Genomic DNA, 24771 nt, shown 5'->3' with positions numbered 1-24771 from the left:
CGTCGAAAAACTCAATACTTTGATGAAGCCTTTCGTAGACTCTGAGTCTGAACCCGGCGTCTAATTTGGAGATAGCATCGTACTTCCTAGTAATGTTACCATAGTAGAGCCGAAGGCGCGAGTCGTGAAGATCTCTCGCGGTGGCTTATAATGCGCTATCGCAGAAACTTTTGGTGACAGAATGGAGGACAAAGTACAGTGTTTTACTTTGAATTGTCAGGAAGTTGATGGATTTATCTCATACATCTGTCCGTAGTGTTAGCTTTGGGAGCTAGCTCCCCCCGTCCAAGATCGTGTCACGGCTGTAATTCCCCTAGACGAGAGGTGGGACGGCTAGCGTAAGTGCTAATAGAGTCGAGGCTGGCTGAAGTGCACTGTTCCTCGTTTGAGGAAGACCGTTCATCGACTAGGCTCGGTCTTAGTGCCCCAAAAATGTCTCACGAACGCCACCGTCCCCGAGTGGCAGACCGAAGCGACCAACCGGGGCAAGTGCTCAGGTCATGTTAACCAAAATTGATCTCGTCAGTCGTACCAAACTAACATGAACGGCGATTGAAGAAATTATTCTACAAAGATCTCGATTTCTTCCATCGTCAACGGACACGATTTCACAATGGCTCTTCTCCTACTCGCACCATACAATGACTCGATCCAGTTGGGCCAAGGATTCAATTCATTCCTGCAGATACCCTGTATCACAGGTGCAGTACAGTTTTCCGAATCGGATCTGAAAGCAGAAGCCAGCCGCGCTGGAGGAGCGGCCAATGTATCGCAGACTGTCTCCTCTAATTCGCGGTTCGTTGAGAAAATGTCAGAGGTGGCTCGAAGCATGAACGTTAGCGCAGCTTCGTCTATCAAGTCGGGGACTATTGGGTTTTCCGGCAATTCAATGAGCGTGGACGAAGGAAAGTTTTCTGCGAGCGACATGAACGCGGTAGTTTCGGTCAACGTGTGTCTGATCTTCAACAGAATATGCACCGCTGGAGGCTGATCACCCGCGATTTTCGTAGGTTGTCAATCGTAAGTTGAACCTCGCGACCATGAATGCCCTTTATATGAACTATCTAGGACTAACTAAATTCAGAAACTATCACAACTCCACAACAAGCCACATTGTCAGTTCTGGTTTCAACCTTGCTTTTTTCATCGGCGGGATCCCATTAATTGGAAATGCAGTGTGCCCTTAAAAGATGTCCAAATGAACAGTGCAAAGTTCTTCGAGATATACGGTGACTGCTATGTTTCAGGTAGGAGTCTGTAATTCATTTTCCGGCCTGTTAATCTCACTGAAAGTTCATTGTCAGGGTTCGTGGAGGGCGGGGACCTCCATGGTATTGTCTCCGTCCGGGTTCTTGATGCCTCCAAGAAATCTGAGGTTCAGTCTGCGTGGGTTTCCCTGAAATATGCTGGTCAAGTATCCTTGCCATCCTTGTCAGGCACTAATGTCAACTCACTATAGAATCGAGAGCCAGATAAATGGCGGAGGCACTGCCACAAGCTTCACCCTCAGCGATGCTAGTGTGGGCTCCGGACTCGAGGAGGCGCTTAAGCACACGGAAACGTCAGTTTCGGTGAGTTGGTCTGGCGGCGGCCAGATAAAGCCAGGTAGGTTTCTTTCAAAAAGAAATTATGCTTCGATCGGATTACAATAGAGCCCTTTTAACATGGGTCATGTAGATTCTGAAGAATGGACACTCGACTCACTCATGCGCGCGGCGGCTGCCTTCCCCTCACGAGTGGCAGAATGCCCGCAGCGTACATGGGTCATCTTGACCCGTTATACAGACAACCGTGAATTCGTTGAATGGGCCAGCGACAATAACATCAAGTTACCAGACTTTGTACCTGTCCAGAACTATTCATCGGAGTTATTGGATTGCTACATGGAATTCAAGCACAATCTCAACCGACTACAGTCTGTCATGGCGAATCCTTCTCAATACCGTTTGAGCAAGTGTGAAAACCCTATACCTCTTGACATTTGGGCTCTTGTCAAGGAGCGGGAGCTCATCCGAGGCAAAATGCGGAAAATTGCAGGGAGGATTGATCTTTTGTGAGTTGGTCATATCTCTTTGCCGGGAATAATGAGACTTATTATCCCGATGCCACAGGAATGAAGATCCATCCAACCTTCCAAGTCTCGATGGGATTTCTGCTGAAGATTTGGCGACTCGTTTGCCGGTAAGTCAAGACAATCCTTGAATGCAATTTCTGAGATAGGTATTGGCATGTGGTGTCTGTCTCACTCCTATACCAACCCTTGTTTTAGGTACCGATCAACGAAAAGACGGCCTCTATGACATCGTCAAATGATTCAATGGCTGTCTTTCAATCGTAGAATAATCACGACGAAAACTGTACACTTGAGAGCGCTTATTAATAAGATCTATCTTTTTTGCCTTGAGAGCCAAAGAAGTCGAGGGACCTGATACTAAGCAAACTTTTCTCATCAACTATGTGCTCTGCACAAGTACGATTAGAAAATTCTCATAAATCTGGGATATGTCAACGACGTGTTCCTTTACGTGCCAGATATCAAGTCTTGGTCATTACTTTCTCAATTCGGATGCCGCCGGCCTGACTACTCTCTCAACTCCTCCATATACTGCTCTCTCTACTATTACTTCTTTCCCCGGTCCTGCCCCTGCCTCTGCACCTCCTGCCTTCAATGCTTGAACTATCAAATTGAATTCTTCTCAATCTCCAACCCGGTGACTACTTTGGGGAATTCGTCCCTGTCGGATAAGCCTCGGTCTGTACTGAGAACACAGCCATCCGAATCACCGCTCTATGACTAGTTTAGGCATTCATCCGCAAACTTAAACCGGTTGCGATATTAATTCCCGCATCAGAACCCCACAGAATCATGCAGCTCCATCATTCTCGGCCTTGATCCCACTTTTATCCCACCCAAACTGTTCTTTTTATTGCTCGTATCACCGGATTTCGGTGCCAAATTGATGCCGGGCAGTCTGGATACCAAGAAATTGGTCCGATAGGCACAATGACGGTAAGCATCCACGGCACATCCTGCAGTGGCCCGGGGCACAATTTGGCCGGCTTGCTCATATTTTCCTTCAGCAGCGCTGATCGTAGACGATTTGGATGTGGGGCTTTTTAAACCCCCCGCATTATCAAGCGGCATTCCCGGAATTTGCGGAGTATATGAATATACAGAAACGTCATGAAGAACAATGAAGGGCCAACTCAAGCTTTTTAATATTCTCTCCCACTAAAGCGGGTGGGTGTGGTACCATGTTCGCTTTTGCAACCGGCTTTCTTGCCTTGGGGGTTATAGTTTACGCTGCTCCAGGCGCAAAGCCCGCTCCTACTGCAACAGTCCGCAATGGAACCTATACAGGTGTACGTAGCACAATCTATGGGCAAGATTTTTTCTTGGGCATGCCCTATGCCCAGCAGCCTGTGGGAGACCTGCGCTTTACTGTACCGCAGCCGTTAAATGAAAGTTGGAGTGGGACACGCGATGCGAAAGAGTATTCAGACATTTGTGTTGGATATGGGGTAGGTTCTCGCTTTACCCTACCCTGGGTTACAAAGAAATGACCTTCTTTTGTGAGATTAGACCGATTCTATCTGGTATTCCCAATCCGAAGCCTGCTTGACCTTGAACGTGATTCGGAGTTCGTCCATCACGGAAAACTCCAAGTTGCCAGTAGGAATCTGGTTCCACGGAGGTGGCTTCTTTATGGGTTCAGGTGCCGATCAACGTTACAACATGTCAGCTATCATTGAAAACTCTTATGATATTGGTATGTGGTCTCACATTTTTCATCATGTTTTGTGTATTCGTCATGATCTAATCTGGCACCTCTGCCAGGTAAACCTTTTATTGCTGTCACCCTTAATTATAGGCTTTCCGCCTGGGGCTTCATCAGTTCGAGCCAGGTCTCCGGGAGCGGCAATACCAATCTCGGCTTGCGAGACCAGAGACTGGCGCTACACTGGGTGCAGGAAAACATAGCTGCTTTCGGCGGCGATCCGACCAAGGTCACCATCTGGGGCGAATCGGCGGGAGGCATGTCAGTGGGCTACCATCTGACGGCATATGGTGGTCGAGACGACAAGCTGTTTAGAGCAGGTATCATGGAATCGGGAGGACCCATTCCTGCCAGCCCGCAAAATCAAACGACATTTCAATTTTCCTACGACACGCTTGTATCTAGTGTCAACTGCGCCGACACCGTCGACTCGTTACAGTGCTTGCGCGAGGTTCCATTTGAAACTCTTAACTCGGTTCTGAATGGGACCGACGGCTCGTCCGAGTATAATTTCGCGCCTGTTGTTGACGGAGATTTGATCCGGGACTGGGGTAGCAACCAGCTGAACAAGCATGCATTCGTCAAGGTCCCTATCATCGCAGGCACAAACACAGATGAAGGGACTGGGTTTGGTCCGACGGGAATCAACACTACTAAACAGTGGTATGAGTATCTCACTGGTATGACACCCAATTTTTTGAGCGTACAAATGCAAGTCATCGGCTTCATGCCGCTAACAGCTCATAAAATTAGATGGTAGCTTCGACTTTCAAACGCCACCATCTGTGGCTAAACGCATCCTCGAGCTGTACCCCGATGACCCATCACAGGGTATCCCAGAGCTCCTCGGCAATCAGCGAGTCCCGTCGATGGGATACGAATGGAGACGAACCAGTGCTTTTGCGGGCGATTTTACAATGCATGCGAACCGACGTCGACAATGCGAGGCTTGGAGCGAGACTTTGACGCCGGCCTATTGCTACCGGTTCAACGTCCACGCCGCTGATGTTCCTTATATCATGGGAGCCACGCACTTCGAAGAAGTGTCTTTTGTATTCCATAACATCGCCGGGCTAGGCTACCACTACGGGAAGCCATTTGCTGGAGTACCACAGTCTTATATCGATCTGAGTTCTATGATGACCAGCATGTGGGCATCATTCATCCACGATTTAGATCCAAACTCCGGGGTGGTCAATGGGTCAGTTCATTGGGAAGCGTATGGAAAGAACAAGCCGTTTGACCTGTTGCTTGATGCCAATACAACCAGCCATATGGAAGCGGATACATGGCGCAAAGAAGGGATTGATTATATCAATGCAGTCGCCCATGCATTTTGGCGATAGAGAATGGGGACTGGTCTATGAATATCTTCCAATGTGGATGTTTGACAACCCAGGTACTGGTTACATAACTGACGCATATAGCATATCGTTGCCAATAAGACGAAGTCTGATGTACTTGACAAGCTACAGTTTAGTTAACTCTCGGCCTTGTATGTAATCAACATTTCTCGTCTTGCAAATACTACCCGGATAGTGACGGATGGTATTATTATGATTTGGCTAAGAGAAACTCAAGTAGATTAAAATGTGATTGTCTCACCATAGTGTCACCCTACTATAGGCGATATACAGATTAAAATCAATTAATTTCTCCACGTGTGCTCCGGATCGGTGTACCAACGATGCCCCGGCCGACTCAATCTGGGCCAACCGCCGAAGTTAGACCTTCGATCGGGTCCGACGGATCCGAGAAAACGCCATTTTCGTCATCACAATTCACGCCTCAATGCATGCTTCCGGCTTAGTCAGTATTTTGCTTCAACCAATGAGAAAGGACAAGAAGTATCGCAGTCAGGATTTTGTTCAGAGCCATACATAGCCACATCCATCTAGTATAGATTCGGGCCATTGCTGAAAGTGGAACTCCCTCGTGCCGAGTCCATGGACTGTTTACCCTCTTGGGAGTTTGCAGAATGTGCCGATCGGAGATCCAATGCCGATCGAGATCTCGCGTGGGGTTCGCGCACGACTTGCCTTCCTCCGCTCATTCGGCGGGGCCGATGGCGCTAGGAATTCAATAATGTCTTCGGACGACCCCATCCACCATCGAATGTGAGATAGCTGTATTTTATGACCCGGTACATATAATTACTGTACATGGTTTGCGGCGGCATACGCAGAACGGAGTACTCTCTACCGGGCTCTGTACTACATCTACACATGGCCCCCGATAACGGGCCGCACTAAAACCAGCATAGTTCTGATTCCACCGCTAGTGGGGATAATGGGTCCCTGTGGTCAGTCTTTTTGTTACCTTGATTTGAGTCGGAGCTCACATCGAACGTGAAATCCACCGCGCCAAAGGCAGAGGCGCTTAGGGAGTGGAGCCTCGGTGCCGAGGCTCCAAGCACTACCGTAGTATTTTTGGAATGGTAAGCAAGACAGACTATTTAGGACAGTGCATTTCGACTGCATTGTCAATGGAACGGTCTCTGCAGCCACAGTCCGATGCGGGCAAAGTTCTGACTTGCAGGATGGGAAAATCACCAGTATCAGGGCTTGTGTGTTCGCCGATGGGGGCTAACCTGATGAGCTAGTGACGCGGCCCACGAAGCCACGATCTAGCGATCTAGCAGCCTTGACGCGAACAGGCAGAAAGAGAAAAAGAAATGAATCTAATGCAAAAGGAAGCATGTTTACTCCGTAGGAACACCGCGATGGCCACTAACTACGAATCACAGCGAAACATTTCATTACATGAAAAAAGGAAACACACCGCCATGCGAGATGCACTCCATGCCGTACACGGCTACCAGAGGACGGCCCTCAACAAAGCAAAGATCACCTACAATGCATACATCTTGAAGATCAGATCCCGCCCCCGACGCCAATCAGACACCACAGCAAACCTCTTCCTGCAGTGCAACGGAATGAACACGAACATGATGTGTTTAGTGCTGCTCGCTAAGATCGGAGCAGAGAGGGGCAGTGGGACTCGGTGGTACTATTACGGGTTGACGCACGCATGCCATGGATAAAAGAGATCTCGGGTTTGATAGATCTGGGGAAGGACGTCGGGCAGATGCAAGCGCTCGGTTCGAGGTAGTCATTCTGCTGCAATGCGCCCCTCGCGTAGCCGGCGAAGATATTGCGCCACTGAAACTCAAAGATGGGTAAATAGATTCAAGTGGCTTCAAGTTGACTTCTGCAAGTGGTGTGCACCCCATATATGGATCTCCGTATGTAGTACTCTGGCATCCGCACGAGATTCAGCATAAGGAAGGTCCTTGACGATCGGGAGTTCGCGTCGCATATGGTCCGCCCGATCCCTTCTAAGGGTACCAAAAGAGTCCAATTCAATAGTCCCAATCTCGGCTAGCCAAAACCTTTGATTCATCTCCACTTCGACGACGCTAATGATGTCGATTGGCCCCATCTTCCTGGACTTTCAGATAGACTTTCAAATTTCCAGCCGCCTGTGTCTTCGGGTCGCGACCCACGGTACTCAGCCGCCGCTAGTAACCACTGTCCGGGTTTTTCAAGTGAGCACGGTAGCTGCTGGGGAATCAGAAGGGGGTATAAGCGAAACTTAACGACTGGCGGATATTTACACTCCTCGTCTTCGGGCCCCGCGTACACATTACCCACGGGAACCAGAGAGGGGGGAGCGGGTACACGATGAAGATCGATTAAGTTCTGATTCTGCGATGCGAGTATGGGGGTGTGTGAAGCCCAAGGAATCTAAATCAAAATGTCCCCATCTGGGCGAACAAGGCAACTGAACACGCTGTCTCAGCCTCACTGTACTACTCGGCTTTTACTTCTCCCCCGGATAGACCCGGTTCTATGGCAGACTGGCCGTCAGGATGCATCAGGATGCATCAGGATGCGCCAGGAAGGACGGATCTATGTGAGAACGAAGGATCGACTCTCCAAGATGCTCGGTCCCACCCCAAGAACCGCTGGGATGGTTCTCAGATCGATAGTACGGAAAGCCAAGGAAGCAACTACACGCCCCCTGACCCGCAAATGACGCGGGATCTGATGATGCAGAGAAGGTCCAAGGAACACCCAGCGAAGCAAAGCTAGAGCTCCACACCTTCGACCTTTGCTTTCTACAAGTCACCCAGGTGTGGTATAGTGGGAGGCTCGAGAGCCCCGGATAAAATACAGATCTGCCGACGGCGGCCCTTGCAATCTCCTGATGGACGATTCTTGCCTAGATATTCCTAGTATTGACGATGACGGTCGCAGACGGCATATCGAGGGGATCGTCATCAGGGACGGGCGGAAAACAAAAATTACCGCGATCATCAACATGAGCTAATGTGATTATTGAATGACCGACATTTCGGTACGCCTCAAAATCCGATCTAATGGAGTCCGACCATGGAGCATCCATGCAGAACGTTCCAGTGAGGACGCAGCCCACCCATCCATGACCCCTGGCGAACAGAAAAGGGTCATCGGGAAAAAGGACGGTTCAATCTGTTTTGATCTCGGAGCGATCGCAGATTGGGTTTGGTTGGGCACCGATCAAATGCTTATTATTCGCGGCACGGCACAGGCCCAGGGTTGGTCCGACCCCTGTACTCCGTTCTCCAGACCAATTCTGTCATTCCGACTCAGCAGCTGAGCACGTACACCACGTCCAAACTGGGACATGTCCTCCGGGGTGCTTGACCCAAGACGATAGTCCATCGTATTCCAGGTTATAGTTCATCGGTTGCACAGGGCGGTGTGATTGTGTGTGGGGACCGGGCCCCGATCCCCCTTCGTTGAACGGTGCGCTCGGCAAATGCGACTCAGCCGTAAAGCCGGTAGTTCGCGAGGTACGGATGCAGTGATACGGGGACGAGAGGCCTGAGAGTCGCCAGCGTCGGCGCCCGTTGGTTTGCGCGCGTCTGGAGAAGATAGTGCCACCTGAAGACGGGAGTCCTCTGTCCGTAAGGGAGGTACGGAGCAATGTGGCTTCCGATTTATGTGTTCACAAGGACCACTAGATGTGTGGACTTGCTCGAAGCGGTTGGTAGCTTGTACCGCATCATCGGGCGGAATACCACCCAGTTCTCCGTGCATCGCCCATACTCGACGGAGGACATCACAGGCCGGTGTTCGCCGCGCATACCTGTCGCGTTGCCTTGCAATTTCCCACGCACTACGTCCAAAAAGAAAAGAGTCCAGACTTCGTGGTCGCGCAACAATGTTTCATGCGTGGCGTCTGAATCGCGATCTCGACCAGGACCGGATCTCGGAACGGCGGTGGGCGATGGGCGATGAAGCTCGACGTGCGAATGATAAAAAGAAAAAAATTCGTTGAATTTTTGAATTTTTGAAAAGGTCACTCGGAAGACCTCTATTCGGCGCGAGTGGATGATGTGGCAATTTGTTTTCGAGTCATTAAAAAAAGAGAGACTTTCGACGGCTGATTAGTTCCCCTCTAGTTCCAGGTATAGTTCGTCGCCAAAGTTCTAGCATTTGTCTAGCATTTCCAGGGCGAGTAAGCTCAACTTCCAAAATAGGCAAATTGATGATTCATAAGGTTTGAATCGTGACCTGGTTCCGTGAACTAGCATCCCAGCCAAATTTAGGTTGGGATAGGGGAGTTCTAAATTTCATGAATGGCCGGCGATCATGAACAAGCCCGAGCCAAATAAAGAAAAAAAAAAGAATGAAGACCCATGAAATTTTCTTTCTGTAAAGACGATGAACGATCAAGTCATAACTGTATCGCCTGTACAGCGATCTCCACAGGGATGGCTCATAGAGCTCTTACTCAAAAGGAATACGCCAGCCTGATCAGGCGGGCCTCGGTTTCTAGATTGGGATAATTCTCTCGATGCAGTATGCCCTGGGGCACCAAGGAGGATTTCAGAAGGATTTAGTCGGATGGAGTCTCGGGGGTCTTCATCTGGCCCCCTTCCAGAAGGAAACTGGCCTGGGCCCGCCGGAGAGTATGCAGGAGTAGTACGGCGTATACTCCGTACTCCGTACTCCGTACTCCATCGCTTGTTCGCCAATTCTATCATGCCAGGAGCGTCTCCGATCACGACTCGCACTAGTCGCAACGATGCCGAGGTTGTGCACCAAGTAGATCGTACATCGAAGGAGAATTAAGAAGGGCCCAGAACAGAAGGAAAATACCCCGATCTCAGACCAAATCCCGGAGTAATATTCCTTTGAGGGTGCAAGGCCAATGGTCGGTGAGCGACCTCGTTCGATTTCAAATACTCGAGGATCTGGGATCTCGATCGATGCACCGCATCCCTGCTAGTCTCAGCCTTGGCCCCAAGCGGTTAGAGTCCGTAGTTCTTCTTGAACCCACTCTACACCGTGTTTTTTTTTTTGAGTTGTGTTTGTTTTTGGGGCTCCATTTGTTCAGCTTGGTCCTCCATTGCCGCCAAGATCCACGATCATATGTCGCCAGCATCCGTCGATCCCCCGTCCTCGTCCGTATACTCCGTATGTATACTCTGTATTCCGTGTTTTTGGCAGATGATCGGGTTCCACCATGCGATCGCTCCGGGCTTCCCACGAACGGGGCTGTCAAGTACAGCCACCAGTCGTATCAGCCCGACCATGACAAATTCAGAGACGCGAAACGCGCCCCTCATTCCCGCCGCAACCCCTCCCATTCGCGCCGTCAAATACAGTATGGAGTACATCCTCACGGTCGCTCTCTATGGGGAGGCGGGACGGCGGTGGTGGAAACATTCGCTCTTGGCATCGAGTGGAGTCGTGGGCGTTCAAGTATTTGAGATAATCGTTCATTGCGGATCACTACCACCACCGCCACGACATTCGCGCATTCTCCTGCGTCGAACTCGCAGTTCTCCGTTCGAAGATCGGGGGACGAGGGAAACCCTCTCCATCCCACCCTCCGTCCCGAGGTCCCTGGTGCCCAATCCGATCAGCTCAGCTCCTCCCCTCCCCCGCGGTATCGGACAGCCCGTGAAGGAGGGGGTGGTGTCAGGGCTGGATTGGTGAGGGCCTGCAGCGAGCTGCAGCGTGATCGTCTCCCCCTCTCTCCCTCCTCTCCGCCCTCTATCCCGTAGTCGTAATGTATGCAGGATAGGGTTTCGTAAGATTTCCCGCTTGAATGTGTCGCGGGCGTCAATTCCCGGCTATCGGATCGCCGACGGAGGTCGCATTATGAGTGCGCGCAGGCGCTGGGTGCATACGATATCTCGATTTGCCCGGGAAAGTACCCCTGCCGAGGATTAATAGTCTTGCTGACAAGGCCGAGTCATCGCCCGTCCGGTACGAAGTACGGGGTGGTTCGCCTCTTTGCCGGCTAAGAGTCTGGGGCGTATTTGCGGAAATCAGACTTGCGCAGTGAGAAGAAAAAAAAAGTCTGATTGAACATGGCCAGAATTGAAAAGAAGGCGAAGGAAATTCGCCTCCAGGTCGTCAGTTGCCAAGTGTGGCAGGTTGTCTCTGATAGTATATCCGTAGCGAAGGGTCCAAATCCATACTCCGTGATGGCGAAGGGTGGGCGGACGAACTCTGGTTCGACCCAGACATCCACGAACTCGGCCGCAACTCTGACTTCATCGTTCCGGCCGACAGCCTAGGCCGAACCAGATTTGGAATCAGTGGCGAATAAACAAATATACGCGCTGTTCGACACGGCCCGAGCAGGAACCGAGGAGATTGAGTGCACCCATTGTGCATACATTTGTCAGATCGAGATCGAGATCTTGCCGAACTACATCTGTAAAAAGCCGTCGCGTCAGGCCGATCCAAATTGCCACCCGCGAAAGAGTTCCAGTGCAATCAGAGGCAGGCATATATGCTGTGCCAAGCAATGAGAGAAGGGGGAAATAGGAGAATTTGGTAATTGATCGCTGATCATTGATCTGACAATACAAGAAAAGAGAGAGAGCAGCTTTCATCCAAGATAGTCCGTCAAGATGCTAAGGGAACAGAATAGAACCAAGATCGTACACACATCACAGAGAACGGGAGGAAAGCACATACTCAAACACACGTGTATAGGAAGGAGAACGGTAGGGAAAGGCTCATGAGGAACAACATGCAGGGTATAAACCAGGAGAAGCGGTCAAGGGAGAGACAGAACAGACTTTGACGAGAACAGAATCGCCTCGGGAATCCGATATCAAAAAAAGAATGAGCGTTAAAATCTATACTTTGATCCGGGCTCCCAACGCTGCGAGGGTATTATATAAGGACAACCGATTAGGAAGGTCCGCACAACCATGGACAGAACACAAATGAGGTAAAACATCCAAAGGTGGGAGAACGAATAAGGTGGGGGGAAGGGCAAGGAACAAGAGAAGATGCTGTGAAGGGAAACGAGAATAGACCAGACTCATGAGGTCCCCCAAAAGGAAACTGACGAAAAGGAATCCAAAAAAAAGGGAAAAAAAAATCGAGAAAAAGCGAGAAAAAAAAATCCAAGATCCCAAAGAAGCCATTTAAAAAAAAAATGGGCCACACTGAACTCCTTTTTGCCTCCCGTTTCTATTTCCCGCCTTTTTCCAACGCCACATGAGAAAGAGCAAGCTTAATGACTGGTTGGCGATGCGGAGTCGAGGACCGTCTTGGGCTTCAGGGTCGATCCCAGAGTCGCCGCCTTGTTGGCACCCATCTTGCGGGTAAGCTTGGCATAGTGCAGGCCGCAGGCGTTACACAGCGTTCGGGCACCATCTGGACCCCGACGCCATTCCGGCGTTTCGGCTCGGTTACAGCTGTGGCAACGACCAGGAGGGGCCGCCTTCTGCAATAAATGGTTAGCCATACAGCGTCCAAGAAAAAGGATAGAAAGTGGAGAGAAGGCCAATTCGGCAGGTGTCAACCCACGGTGCTAAGCTCCGGGGATGAGTGGGGATAAACGAGTAAAAAAGGCACAGAGAGAGGGCGAGGAGGGGAAGAGGGAGAGAGGAGGAAGGTCAACCCAAAGCCAAAAAAGAACGGGAAACTTACTCCACGCCGTTTCTTCGAATCGGCCCCGGCAAATCCACCGGTGCCCTTGAACTCTTCCTGGTACAGGGCCATGTGCTCATCCTCGGGCTTGAATGCCTTGCGCTGGGCCATTTGCTCGGCCAGTGCCTGTTCCTGGTTCACCACGGCCGTCCGTATCCGGATCAACGCATCTTGGTTCCGACGCTGCAGATGGAGCATGTCCTCCACCTCGTTCAACGTTGGGAGGGACCCCAAGACCGGCCCAGACCGCTGTGTCTGGTGTGCCCGAGCCGCATAGTGTCGTGCAAACTCCAATGTTCGCGAACTGAGCTCGGCGATCTATTCCAAAAAGGCAAAAAGTTGGTGTTAGCCCGCTTGCTGTTCCAAACTCTGGTCTTTCTGGCACCACCCGCCTCTCCCCAACTGGCGGGATCAACAGGTAATAATATCCCTCTTTGACAGGTTTTCCTGGCCCCTCTCCTCCACCACACAGCCCAAAAAAATCATAAAGTGCCAATCCTAAAAACAAGAGGGGGAGAAAAGAAAGAAGAAAAAAGGAAATTCATACCTCGTTCAGAGACGTCTCCACATCGTAAACGTCCAGATGTCGCTTCACCGAGTCGCTATGGAGTTGGCCCGGCATCGGACGACCCACAAATCCACCCTTGACTTCTTCCACGCGTGGCGCACCCATGTAAGCTCGGTTGTCGTAGGGACCAGGTGGAGGGTATGACGGACCACTCTGCGGCTGTTGAGAAGTAGAGAAGGAATAGTTATGAGGGAAATGGCTGTAGCCATTGGGTGACGCCACACTGCCAGCAGACGGCGGCGCGCTATAATCGTAGGCGGAAGAGTTTTGCGATCCGGAGACCGAGGTGATACCGGTCTTGGCGCTTTGTGTAGGCGACTTGCCGGTGCTGATAGAATGTAGTGACGCGTTTCGCGACTCTTGCGTATTGATGGAGGTGAGACTGGTTCGAGAGGCCTCGGCCGGGAGCTGGTTCTGGTGAGCAGGGAAGCCCGACTCTCGCATCAGTGGGCCAGAGGCTGGCCCATTGGAGAATGGGTTTGGAGGCCCTGGTGGTCCTTCGGCGCTGGAGCGTCCGATCAAATGTGTGGGTGGTGCAGGAGGTCCGGATTGCGGTGGTGGTGCGGAGGTGGGAGCGGGATATGGGAGAGGATTGTCGTTGCCCAAGGCTTCATGAATGGACGGTAAGGACTGGCGGCCGGTGGTCTTTTCTTTCTCATCCTCAAGAACTCGACGCGACTCCGGTGGGGAGATATAGCCTTGTTGCGACGGCGGGTAGGAGGAATACGGCAAGGGTTGTCCGGAATACATGTTGTTCGGGCTCAAGAGAGAAGTGGGGGAGGCGGCGGCCGGAGGATGGGGTGTATATCCAGAGCCGTCTTTTCCTAGGAAACCGATGGAGGGCAAAGGATCTCTAATAGATGACAGTGGTCAGCATTGAGGTCCGGACTAAATTGCGCGGCAGTCAAGGATGAGCAGGAAGCCCCCGAGGCAGAAAAAAAAAACAAAGGACGCCGAAACCAACCTGTGCCTAGGGGCGGTTTCCAAAGACCCCATCACGTTGGAGCAACGAACGATGTGGGATATGAGAGGTGTATGAGAATGGAGACGGGTTGAGGGGTGCGATTGCTGTGTTGGAGAAGGAAGGAGAAAGGGAGACGAAGGAGACGGTGAATCTGTCACGCTTGGATTCCTGACCTCATTCAACCCACGATTGGTCGCACCGTGTCCGATCGCGTATCCAAGATTTGAATTGCCGACACAGCCAGCGATCGATCTCCGTGATCGAGATGTCGGGAGAGAATGGACAAGGAACAGAAAGGATGTGGCAGGCCCGACAAGAAATAACCCAAGATCCGGCCGAGATGGTCAACGGTTCCTCGGAACGCCTCTCTCTCGTGCGACCACTTGATCTTCAGGGAAACCCGATCCACTAGTTCGTGCCGAGATGTCGAAGAAGGGTCCCCGGGTGGCGGGAAGATCGGAGATGCGATGCCGTACAAGGGGCGAAGATCCAAGATCGAGGCCAAAGGAGGATTGAGAGTGGCGTTCGGCGTCTAGGAATGGTATGGGGGGGGGGAGGCGAGTTTGGAGAGTTTGGGAGGGGGAACAATGGTGGCCCAGCCGCCGGTTGCGAATTAAGTCCGATGCGATCGGGTCGAAAGAATGGTCGCAAGAGTCGTAGAAGACAAACTGGACCTAAATACCATTCCCTCACAGAAGAGGGAGGGAGGAAAAGAGGTGGTGATCGGTGGTAGTCGTGATAAAGTCGGGAAATGGGGTGCGGAGGGGGGGGGGAAGACGGTCGAGGGCCGGTTCTTGAATCGACAAAACAGACCCAACCCGCCGTCAAAACAGAATATGACAACGTAAGATAGAGGCAATAAAAATATCAAAAAAGGAGGGAAGAGAGCGAGATATAATTCAAAAACCCAGAGTCCAACGGAAAAGAAAAAAAATAAAATAAAAGTCGAGATCGATCGTGCGGAGGAGTAGAAGTGCCACGCAAGGGATGCGGATAGATGGGTCGAGTTGGTCGCACTCGCGTGGACTGGCGACGGATGGTCGTAAGGGGAATGTCAATCCCGGTATGCCTCGCGCACTATGATAGGTATACAGTCGATCCCGAAAATACCAGACGGAGGATGGGACCGGTGTTGAGGATGTGGTATATAGAGAGGGGGGGGGGGAAGAGAGGTATAGAGTATAGAAGGACGGAGTATAGAGGAAATATAGAGGATGACGGGGGGCGATGGAGGCGAGTGTATTGTTTTGCCGGGTCCGTTGCAGTGGAGGTTCGTTCCCAACAGAAAACAAACCCTGCACGAGGGGAAAGGGAGAGGTGGAATAAGAATGGAGAGGAGCGAGTTAAATAAAGTCAGATTTCGATCCAGCGATCGATATCAGAGGGGAACAGGGAAATCCAGAGGGATAATCACAGCCAAATAAAACAGGGGAAATCCCAATCCAGCATAATACAATACTCCGTATGAACTAAAGCACAACGGAGACTAGGAAACTGGAGACTAGCACACTAGGACACTAGGACACCGACAGGCTGGGAGACTTGGGACACTGGAGACCGGCAAGAGGGCTGAATAATAAATAATAAAAATCGAAAAAGAATTCGAGGGAATAAATCATCAATACCCTGTCAATACCTGCCTGGGAATACTGGAAAATACCACCAAAAATCCACCTCCATCCTCCATCCGCGGCGCATCGAGGGGATCGAGGCTACTTCATTTCGGGCCTTAGATTGGAATGAACCGGGGGGGAGGAGGGGGTCACGACAGAGAAAAAGAATGGAAAGGCCGGTACGCCAACAGGAACTTTAAAAAATAATACTCAGTCGAAAATCAGGATTATTCTTTTTATTATTTTTTAATTGATTATTATTTTCATCCTACTATTGCATTTTTCCTGCCTATTCCTTTTTCTTTTTCTTTTTTTTTTTTGGGTTGCGCCCATCGGAGGAATCAAGTGGATCGAGATGGGCGGATCGGTGTATACATACGACTTTACGATTGCGCAGAGAAACCCCCGTACGAGTCTCTGCCGTACCATCTGTCAATCTGGAAAATCAATTTCCAGTTCTACGGTTCGATACATCCTCCGAGCCTTGCCCTAGCTTCTCATTAGATCGACTATAGCAGGCCTCTGGTTTTTTTTTTTTATCCCCTGCTTGCGTGCGAAGGGGGGAATGTGTGTGTGTGTGTGTGTGTGAGAGAGAGAGAGAGAGAGAGAGAGAGAGAGAGAGAGGAAGAGGGAGGGACAAGCGCCGGTTTGACAGGGGAAGAAGACAGGAAACGGGAAAATTACCCCCGAAAAATCGAGGAGGGAGAATTGGCAGATCGGTCATGACCCCGTTTTTACTGGAAGGCAAATTACAGTACAGGCGAACTGCGGATCTTCGCATGTGGAGTTGACTTTGGGATTATACCTATCACTGGTAGTTTGTCTTTAGTTGCGATGGGCGGGTATCTTGGGAGTGGAGACCCAGGGGGGAGGGGCAGTGGGTTTAATGAGCCTTGGGGGTGGAGGGAAGTCGGTACCTCCCCTTAACTCGATACAGTCCGAGCGAGGAGAGCGAGACCAGGTACTTCACCGCAGTATCGACCTGCGAGCCTAGGGACTCCGCCATATCGAGATGTCACGCCCGGCACCCAAGTTCCACCGGGTGCCACCGGTCCTAGGGAAGAAGACGGCTCCGAATTGAGCCTGAACTCAATGGTTTCGAGCACGATGATCACACTATGGTCGATTATCATCGACATTGATCACTAAAATCTGCCAGATAGAGACCTGATTGCAACAGAATACCACCTGAAAGAGGCTTCCACCACCCCAAAAAAAAAATAGAAAAACACAAAATGACAAGAAAAAGAAAAGAAAAGAAAAGAAAAGCCCCATTTCTGACTATAAGCAACGCCTAGACGGAGAGGCGGTGCGATTAATCTATCGGCCTTGTTTTTCGTGCTTCTGGAAGTCGTCTTTGCCGCCCCTCCCCATAATCCACCAGCGGGCCCTAAAATCAGCCATCTTTTGGATCTCTTTCCTACATCGTCATGGTCTCCGTCTAGAGTCAGACTGGCCGTTCGTAGGGTGGAGTCCCGCTCGGCGCCGCAGTATCATCCAATTTTATGTTGATTTCTCCTGTAACTGTCACAGCTCCTTTACGAAGATTTCCTCGCAGCTAATCCTCGTGAAGGCAAATACGAGAGGGTAGATCCGAGAAGGTCAACATCATGCAAGGTCAGTGAATTGATCCTGCTCCGATCTCTTTGGAAGGGCCGGATCGATGCAGGCAGGCATACAGATACGACCCAAGAGGCGAAATCGAGGTTGTCACATCCAATTCCCCCCCCCTCCTCCTCTCTACGCCGGGCTGACCGCTGAACGCAGGATTAAGTCCGGACGATGACGAAGTTACGGATGGCCTACAGATTGGACGGATTTGCGAGAACAATAATGATCGCTTGGCTTCATTGTTTGGCCGTTTTTCTTTTTTAGGGCCATGCAAGATAATATAATAGAAGACCCGATAGAGTGGTGACAGCTGTTCCCTAGCGACTGGGCTAGCGACGCAACTATACTTAATAGCTCACGCTGATATACGGGGCAAACCCCACCAAACGGAAAGGGAATCTTGGGAGGCAGCGCCGCGCGGGTGTCACATGGGGCTCGAGATCTCCGATTGAGTATTGAAACCGCTTCTCGACTCGTCAGCCTCGGACATGTAGCAGTATCGACTCCACCGAAGGGGGGGGGGGGGGGGGTTCGGACCCCGTCCCCCCTCTCTGCATGGCTTATTAATGCACCGTTAAGCATGCCGAGGAAGCCCGAGTTCTTTCACAGTAGGCAACGACCGAGGGGGCCGTACTTCTCCATCTACGTGCATCGGTACCATCGGTACATCGGACATCCTACATCCTACATGAAGCGAAAAGTAATTAATGGGAGATCATTCATGATCGAGAAAATCACGTCCCCTAGGTCAGTCAGTCTGTAGTTTTTCCAGTCCCTCTCGGCCCCGTCGATCCGACAGCATGCCTCTCATGGTCGGACAGGCGGTACACTTCTGGGGGGGAATGGGAGCCATCGGCATGCACGATCTGAGGAATGGGCGTGTGGAGAACCGCCACTGTCACACAACCTCTCTCCCTCACTCCCCCCCCCCTCCTCGTTGCAATCGCAACTGAATCACTGGATCGACTGCCCCTGGACCCTCCAATCACCTGGGACCTTACGGTTGTGCAGGGCTTCAGATCTGGTGCCCTGTGCCTGGCCAAAGGACAACGTTCCATAGGGAGATTTTGGGGTTGGGCTGTTTCATCGGTATGTAAAGCCAGATAGGGCATGAGTGGATGGATGTCGCCTTGAGGAGGCGGGTGGAGGCTTCGATGTATGTCTGATGTGTTTATCCTGGCCCCCTACTGCCTCAAACATGACATAACAGAGACCATTGTACATCCATAATTTGCCTTTCGCAGTTAAAAGATTTGTACTGAAGTACTATTACCCCGATCACAGGCCAGATCTGGAAGGCGACACAGTGTGCAAATATCTTAGGCAGTTTCATAGAGGACAGAGGGAGGGGGAGACATAAAATAATACATTAAAATAATAAATAGAAAAAAAAGAATCATTATCCCCATCATCATCATCATCATAATCATCACCAGTTCCCCCTCTCTGGTTGGATCTCGGGCACAGCCGCCGTGCCGCGGTCGCCAAGGGAAAGGGCAAGAAAAAGAAAAAAAAAGGAACCTGTCATTCCCATCCCTTTCCACACCTTGGCGTTGTCTGTTCTCTCCTTCAACGTCACCTCCCGAGCAGGTATCAAATGAGAACAAATCAAAAATCCAAGAGTACCACAGCCCCGTATAGGTAGCCCACCTCGGACCAGAAGAAAGACTCTGTTTGCCATACTGAGGGGGAAGGGGGCGCGAGCAGGCCTGAGTCTACCACGATCGCACCATTCACAGAAGTATATTTCTTTTCATTCGGTGCACCCTTCCCTCTTTGGCCTCTCTCCGACGGTTAGACTCGCCTCCAGGCGGCCTTCCCTTCACGTTGTCACGCATTGCTTAAGCTTTGGATCGAGATCGGTCCACACGGGACGTTATTGGCGAGATCGTAGTTGCGCGTGCCCACTGCATCACTGCAGAGACCCTACATCAACACCAATGTAGGTACCAGAAGAGCGAGGAGGTTGGAGTATGTCCGTGAAGACCCATAGATCCTATCTGCATGAACTGGGGTAAATATATTTTGATTTTCTTGTTACCTACACCCATGTGATCAATCTCAAAAATTGCATAATACGTATATATAATTCCATGCTCCAGATGTTCCAGGTGTGCCAGGTTATATCATATTTGCTTGTGCACCATTTCTATGTGATACTTGATACTTGGGTTACCCAGGTACTGGTTTCCCTCCTTCTTGCCCCTTCCCAGTGACGTAATAAACCTGGATCCCATCTGGATTGAAGGGAAATTCGGGTCCGGTGCCCGGGATGGCGTTGTTGCCCGTTGCCTTTCCCGGCCGCATGCGCCAGAGCTAGGTGTCATAGCCGTCCATGCGCTGGGGGCAAAAACACGCTATGGCATTGGGATAAAAATGTGGTCCCGGGAACATATTGGGTGGCAAGCCCGCCCTAAGCTTATCGGAGTGGGTTCTTAGGAGAATTGCAATGGAGCAGAACCAATTTGACGACCAATACAGCTCCGGAGATGTTTCCTATGTTTCTTCCCACCCCCGACCTCCATCCACCCTTCAATCTTTTCCCCCTTAGCGGACTGGCTGACTGAACTCCTGAGTTAATCTCCCTAGTCCCAAAGTTGTCGAACAAGGGGCAAAAAAACTAAACCCACATGCCGAACACGCGCAAAATCATTTCTCCATGAGCTCAGATACCATCGAAAGCCTGCTCCGGTGGACCTGAAGGGCTTAGGCCTCGTGTGGACCCGCCCCGTTAGCATGTCATGCCCGTGGTGTTTGATTTTCTCCGCCCCCTACCGCCCCTCAACCACTGATCTAAACTCCCGGCCCTCTGTCCCAAGAGGTACCTTGCCCTCCAGATACCAAGAGACGAAAGGAGGATAACGGATTGCCGTTCTGCCGGATCCGACTTAGACCAAGCAACCAGGATGGAGGGAATCTCGGCTCCACGTCCACGGTACCTATCCCAGCCTTGTTCGGCAAGGAAAGCCGCCGGCCTCTTTTCTTGTCCCCGCTCCATCTGGTCAAATTCACCAGCTAAACGCATTCTCGCTCTCCCCGTTTGGGTCTCGGGGGGGGATGGGGTTGTGCACAGACTCGGGGACCCATAGCGGCTGCATGGGCTAACGGCCGGCCCTAGGGCCTAAACGTCCACTGGGCGCGTTCGGAGTGGTCCAGCGTGAAAGGTAATCGACGCGAGATCTTCGGAAACTCTTAATGCACATTGCTGATCTGGGTTCAGAGGGCCCTTGGCAAGTTGACAGGCAGCACCAGCAACAGAGGTCACTTTCGTCGTTCTCTTGCCATCGAGAACCCCTCCTCCCCCCTCCTTGTGGGTGGTCGGTGGCTGGCTTGATACTTGCAGTTCCGCCTACAGCAGGCATATACAGATACGTCTTTGCTACTATCATGTATGCTGGGCAAAATGCAGTCGGCTTGTAAATGGCTCGGGAGGAGAGCGTGCGCCAATTCGAAGTCGCAAACACACTTTCCAGATCGCATATCCCAATATCCAGGCCCGCCCCTCTCTTTTCCCCATTCACTGCCGAGCAGGAGGTCCTAGCTGAAGCTCGAAGCCTTCGATCCGGTCCATTTAGTCCGGTCTGGCTTCCATGGTGGGGATCCGAGCTGCCGTCCCGGGTCAGAAGCCAATCCTCGGACAAAGGATTTGTTGCTCTGAAGTCTAAACGTGTGAGAGTTGCCAGAGGAATCGATCTGCATGGTAGTCGCTGTATCGCGCAGAGCCGGAAACACCCCTCCCCCCTCCCCCCTCTCAGGCAGTACCACCCGGATCGCACCATTTCAGCCACTCTACGATGCGTTTCTGTGCACACCTGAGATTTAGTGTATGCACGGTAGGTCACCTCGCCTCGGTGCCGAACCTAGATACGCGCCTTCGCCCCCTCCCCCCACATCTCGGCACGGTCTGTTTTCTCTTCTTCTTCTTCTCCTCCTCCCGGGGTCTCCGTCATGGACGGGAAGAATCCTAGGATCCTGGCTTCCCCTGAAGCCAGGGGGCGGGTCTTAGAAGCTAGCCCATCGTCTCAGAATACGCCCTCAACGGAGGGGCGCCCAGGTGAGGGGGCAGATATGGAGGTGTTCAAACGTTTGTTTGGCAAGGGTGCACAGCGAACCCGGACTTCCCCGCGGCATTAGCTTTCGATCTGGACTATCGGAATCGTGACCGGCAGCCCGGTCGCAACGCATTGAGGCAGGAGTGGTTGTACGGGATCAAATTATAACCGCCGCGATTGGGCGCATTAGTGTTGAGGCCGGATGCAAAGAGGCACGTCAGATCCGTCTGCTTGCTCTTGCGCGTTTTTGGGAGTCTGTAAGAGGGTCGGGAGAGGCATCAAGGGCCTTTTCAGGCCCTTAAGTTTATGATACCGGTTGCCTGGTTCTGGCAACCGTGCATTGTCTAATTTACGAGGTTGCGATTCTCAACCGTGTCCGTCTGGATGGGAAGAAGAGTTGCGAAGGAGGCAGACGGCTGCGTTCTGGCCATTCCATAACCAACCAGATAGGAGTTGGGCAATCGGCGCGCAAGTGGGCTTGGGGGAGGAGTCAGTGCATTGTGGAGTCAATGGGCTTCATTGTTTGCGTCTCCATACCGAACTATGACTGCATCTGGTAGGTCTCTAATAATTGGGTTATGGGACCCCTGGCAGGTTGACGATTGTATGCTCGTAAACTATTTCGTACGTCGTAAGTAGCTGGATGACACGGGAGAGCCTGTGGAGCAGGATTGTGAATGTCGACGATGGGCGGTGCAGAACCAGACGAGTTTGCCAATGGTAGGGAGTTGTGCAAACGCCGGTTCCACTGGAGGCTCCCCCCAGACGGAAGGTAACCCAGATCGTCTCAACTACCGACTATCCTAAGGGCTATCTCCGACAAAAAATTCCCCTTTTCTGACATCCAGAAGAATAAATACGGGCTAGTAAGAAAAGATGGAGTCCCGAGTGAAGGGGACTGGAGCCGGAACAGTCTGGATCCCGGGGGGGGGGGGAGACGGGCTGGACTGGGCTGGACTGCTTTATCCTGACTATACGACTATACCTATACGGCTATACAGTATCTTCAGGGTATTGGAGTTTTCCCCCAAGAAACCTCGCACTTTTGATGGATGGTGGTTTTACCTGTATATCTATGGATACATACATAGTACAGACCCTCTGGGCTCGCACGGGGACCTTCCAGAATGATTTGCGGTACGAAGTAGACGAAGGAGCTAGCTGATGCTGAAGGAGAATGATCGACACCGTAGTGAGGAAAAGCGACGAAGAGAGGGGGGGAACAAACCGTTAGGACCGTTTTGGGTCCCGCCCACTGCTCCGCCTGGACGGTTTGACGGTTAGGAGCTCTGCTTAGGGCCATTCGGGGGCCCAGGGCCAGGGCCCGTTAGCACCCAAGGAGCCCCGGTGTCGAGTGACTGCAGCTCCCCCACTACCGGAAGGTTAGCCCGATGCTGGTGAGCTCAGGTAGCCCCGTTGATGACTTGACCCTGACAAAGCACCCAGAGCACCCAAAGCCCCAATTCGCCTCCAGAACTGGGCCGGTGGACCTCCCAGCCTCCCTAAACGGTGGGACCTATACACCTATACGATCGCTAAGGGGACGATCAGATAATCCTAACCACAAAAGATCACGAGCAGCGACGCCTTCGCTCAAGTTGGCAAGAGATTAAGATCCGATCCCAATTTTAGTCTTCTGCACGGTCTTTCGCTGGAGTGGATGGCTTTTTCTTTTCCCCCCTCCCTTTTCTTTGACGACACCGTTTCCCCATCGCTCGTAGAAAGAGGAACCAAGAACTACAAATATTCAAAATAAAAAAATAGAAAATAGAAAAAATAAACAGGAAACCAGAAACAAGATGAACCCCCATCCCCCCTACCTGCCAAGTTATTAACCATAATATTGAAGAATAGGCTAAAAGCGGGCGGAAATCCTCCGAAAGGCTCAAAATGGTCAACAAAAAAAAAGGACGGTCGATCCCAGTAGAATCCGCCCACATTCCAACCTGCTAGGACAGACGAAGTATGCTATGCTGGCTGCCGTCCCCTCGCAGCGATGATCAGGAAATCCCACGAGCACCCCATTTTACTTCCATCACCGGGAGGAGAAAGGGGAGAAGGGGTGGTGGCAGCTTCGCTCTTCTAGTTGGACGATGCGCGACCGACATCCACTTCCACTTAAAAAAGCACTCTTTAAGAGCACAAAGTATGGAGAGTGAGCGCGACATCGGGAACCAGCACCTTTCAGTCAAGATGGTCTTACAGTTGACGGGGCGCAACACTATCTCACAGCCCGCCTGCTTGGGAAAGGCGTTAGAACCGCGTAGAATTTAATATCGCGGGTCCATTTAGCCACTTTGACTATTGACGATGATGTTCTCGATGCAATTTAATTAGCATCGGGAAGAAGGGGGGAAAAATGACAGGGGAAAAAAACATGGGTCTCCACTTCGAGCTCTGAAAGGACGAAGAGCACGGTTCACGCACCCGAATGCTCGACGGAGTCAAACCTCCGCGAGGTCGAGGACCGTTCCGTGACGCCACAAAATGTCAGGGATCTGAGACAGCCTTTCGGTACCAGTCCAGGAATAGGATCGCAGGCGTCCCCCGAATTCTACGGGCGTGGGTATAATATATATAAAAAAAAAAATAATACTCCCCCAATAATGGGGACGGGGCAACAGAATGAGAGCAAAGAAAAAGGGGGGGCCGGGGACCTATTGGGGAATCTAGCCGGTAATCTATCCGATCTCTATGCTCAAACGAGTAAGTTGACAGCTGGGCTGTCTCAAAAGAGTGCAGGTGCAACGACGAAAGCAGAAGTAAGAGCAGAAAATCTACAACATGGATGCAGCGACCATTCCATTCAATGGATTGGGCGAATAGGTCTGTCGGCTCTAGTTTCATGTGCGAAAAGTCAAAATCCAAAGGAGCTTGCCCCATTCCTGCAGGCGGCTTCGTCTTGAACGCCTAACAGGTCGGGGGGTCTGGCACGACTTACCTCGTTAACCGGCTTCCATCACCGACTATGTAACGGGACTCCTGTGAGCAGGGGTTCAGGGGGAGACAGGGACAAGGGAATATCTGCACCGCGACAGAATGGGGATAACACCATATCAACCCGGTGCCATGATTCATGCAAGCCCTGCAACAAAGATGGGGCTTTACTCGAAAAGTTCGAGTAAAACGGAAAACGTTCGTGTATTGGCCGTTTTTCCCGTTCTTTTTTGTTTTTCTGCATTTTTTGGTTTTCTCGCGCTAAACTAATTAAAATCTCGACAATCTCGGCCGAC

At 51.3% G+C, this 24771-nt stretch overlaps 5 protein-coding genes across 5 annotated transcripts; 4 read left to right on the top strand and 1 right to left on the bottom strand.

The window, feature by feature from the left end:
• Window positions 1-613: 613 nt before the first annotated feature.
• On the top strand, window positions 614-2057 carry N7462_002114 (uncharacterized protein; the record flags this gene model as incomplete). The annotated part of the gene is made up of 7 exons (XM_057073840.1): window positions 614-949; window positions 1011-1020; window positions 1085-1115; window positions 1177-1247; window positions 1305-1386; window positions 1460-1605; window positions 1678-2057. 7 exons carry the CDS (start codon window positions 614-616, stop codon window positions 2055-2057), a joined length of 1056 nt encoding a protein of 351 aa, XP_056937481.1.
• A 1198-nt stretch (window positions 2058-3255) lies between these two features.
• Window positions 3256-5125, top strand: N7462_002113 (uncharacterized protein; the record flags this gene model as incomplete). The annotated part of the gene is made up of 4 exons (XM_057073839.1): window positions 3256-3522; window positions 3584-3770; window positions 3839-4459; window positions 4533-5125. The coding sequence occupies 4 exons, from the start codon at window positions 3256-3258 to the stop codon at window positions 5123-5125; spliced, it is 1668 nt and encodes a 555-aa protein (XP_056937480.1).
• A 5238-nt stretch (window positions 5126-10363) lies between these two features.
• N7462_002112 (uncharacterized protein) lies at window positions 10364-10771 on the top strand (the record flags this gene model as incomplete). Its single annotated transcript, XM_057073838.1, has 1 exon — window positions 10364-10771. One exon carries the CDS (start codon window positions 10364-10366, stop codon window positions 10769-10771), a length of 408 nt encoding a protein of 135 aa, XP_056937479.1.
• Window positions 10772-11148: 377 nt separating this feature from the next.
• On the top strand, window positions 11149-11390 carry N7462_002111 (uncharacterized protein; the record flags this gene model as incomplete). The annotated part of the gene is made up of 2 exons (XM_057073837.1): window positions 11149-11193; window positions 11229-11390. The coding sequence occupies 2 exons, from the start codon at window positions 11149-11151 to the stop codon at window positions 11388-11390; spliced, it is 207 nt and encodes a 68-aa protein (XP_056937478.1).
• Window positions 11391-12311: 921 nt separating this feature from the next.
• Window positions 12312-14294, bottom strand: nsdD (GATA-type sexual development transcription factor NsdD; the record flags this gene model as incomplete). The annotated part of the gene is made up of 4 exons (XM_057073836.1): window positions 12312-12524; window positions 12731-13048; window positions 13278-14151; window positions 14263-14294. 4 exons carry the CDS (start codon window positions 14292-14294, stop codon window positions 12312-12314), a joined length of 1437 nt encoding a protein of 478 aa, XP_056937477.1.
• Window positions 14295-24771: the final 10477 nt, after the last annotated feature.

The sequence above is a fragment of the Penicillium macrosclerotiorum genome, assembly GCF_028827735.1.
Source record: "Penicillium macrosclerotiorum strain IBT 26536 chromosome Unknown utg000002l_segment0_segment0, whole genome shotgun sequence".
Taxonomy (NCBI): Eukaryota; Fungi; Ascomycota; class Eurotiomycetes; order Eurotiales; family Aspergillaceae; genus Penicillium; species Penicillium macrosclerotiorum.
This window is presented reverse-complemented; position numbering and strand designations above follow the sequence as displayed.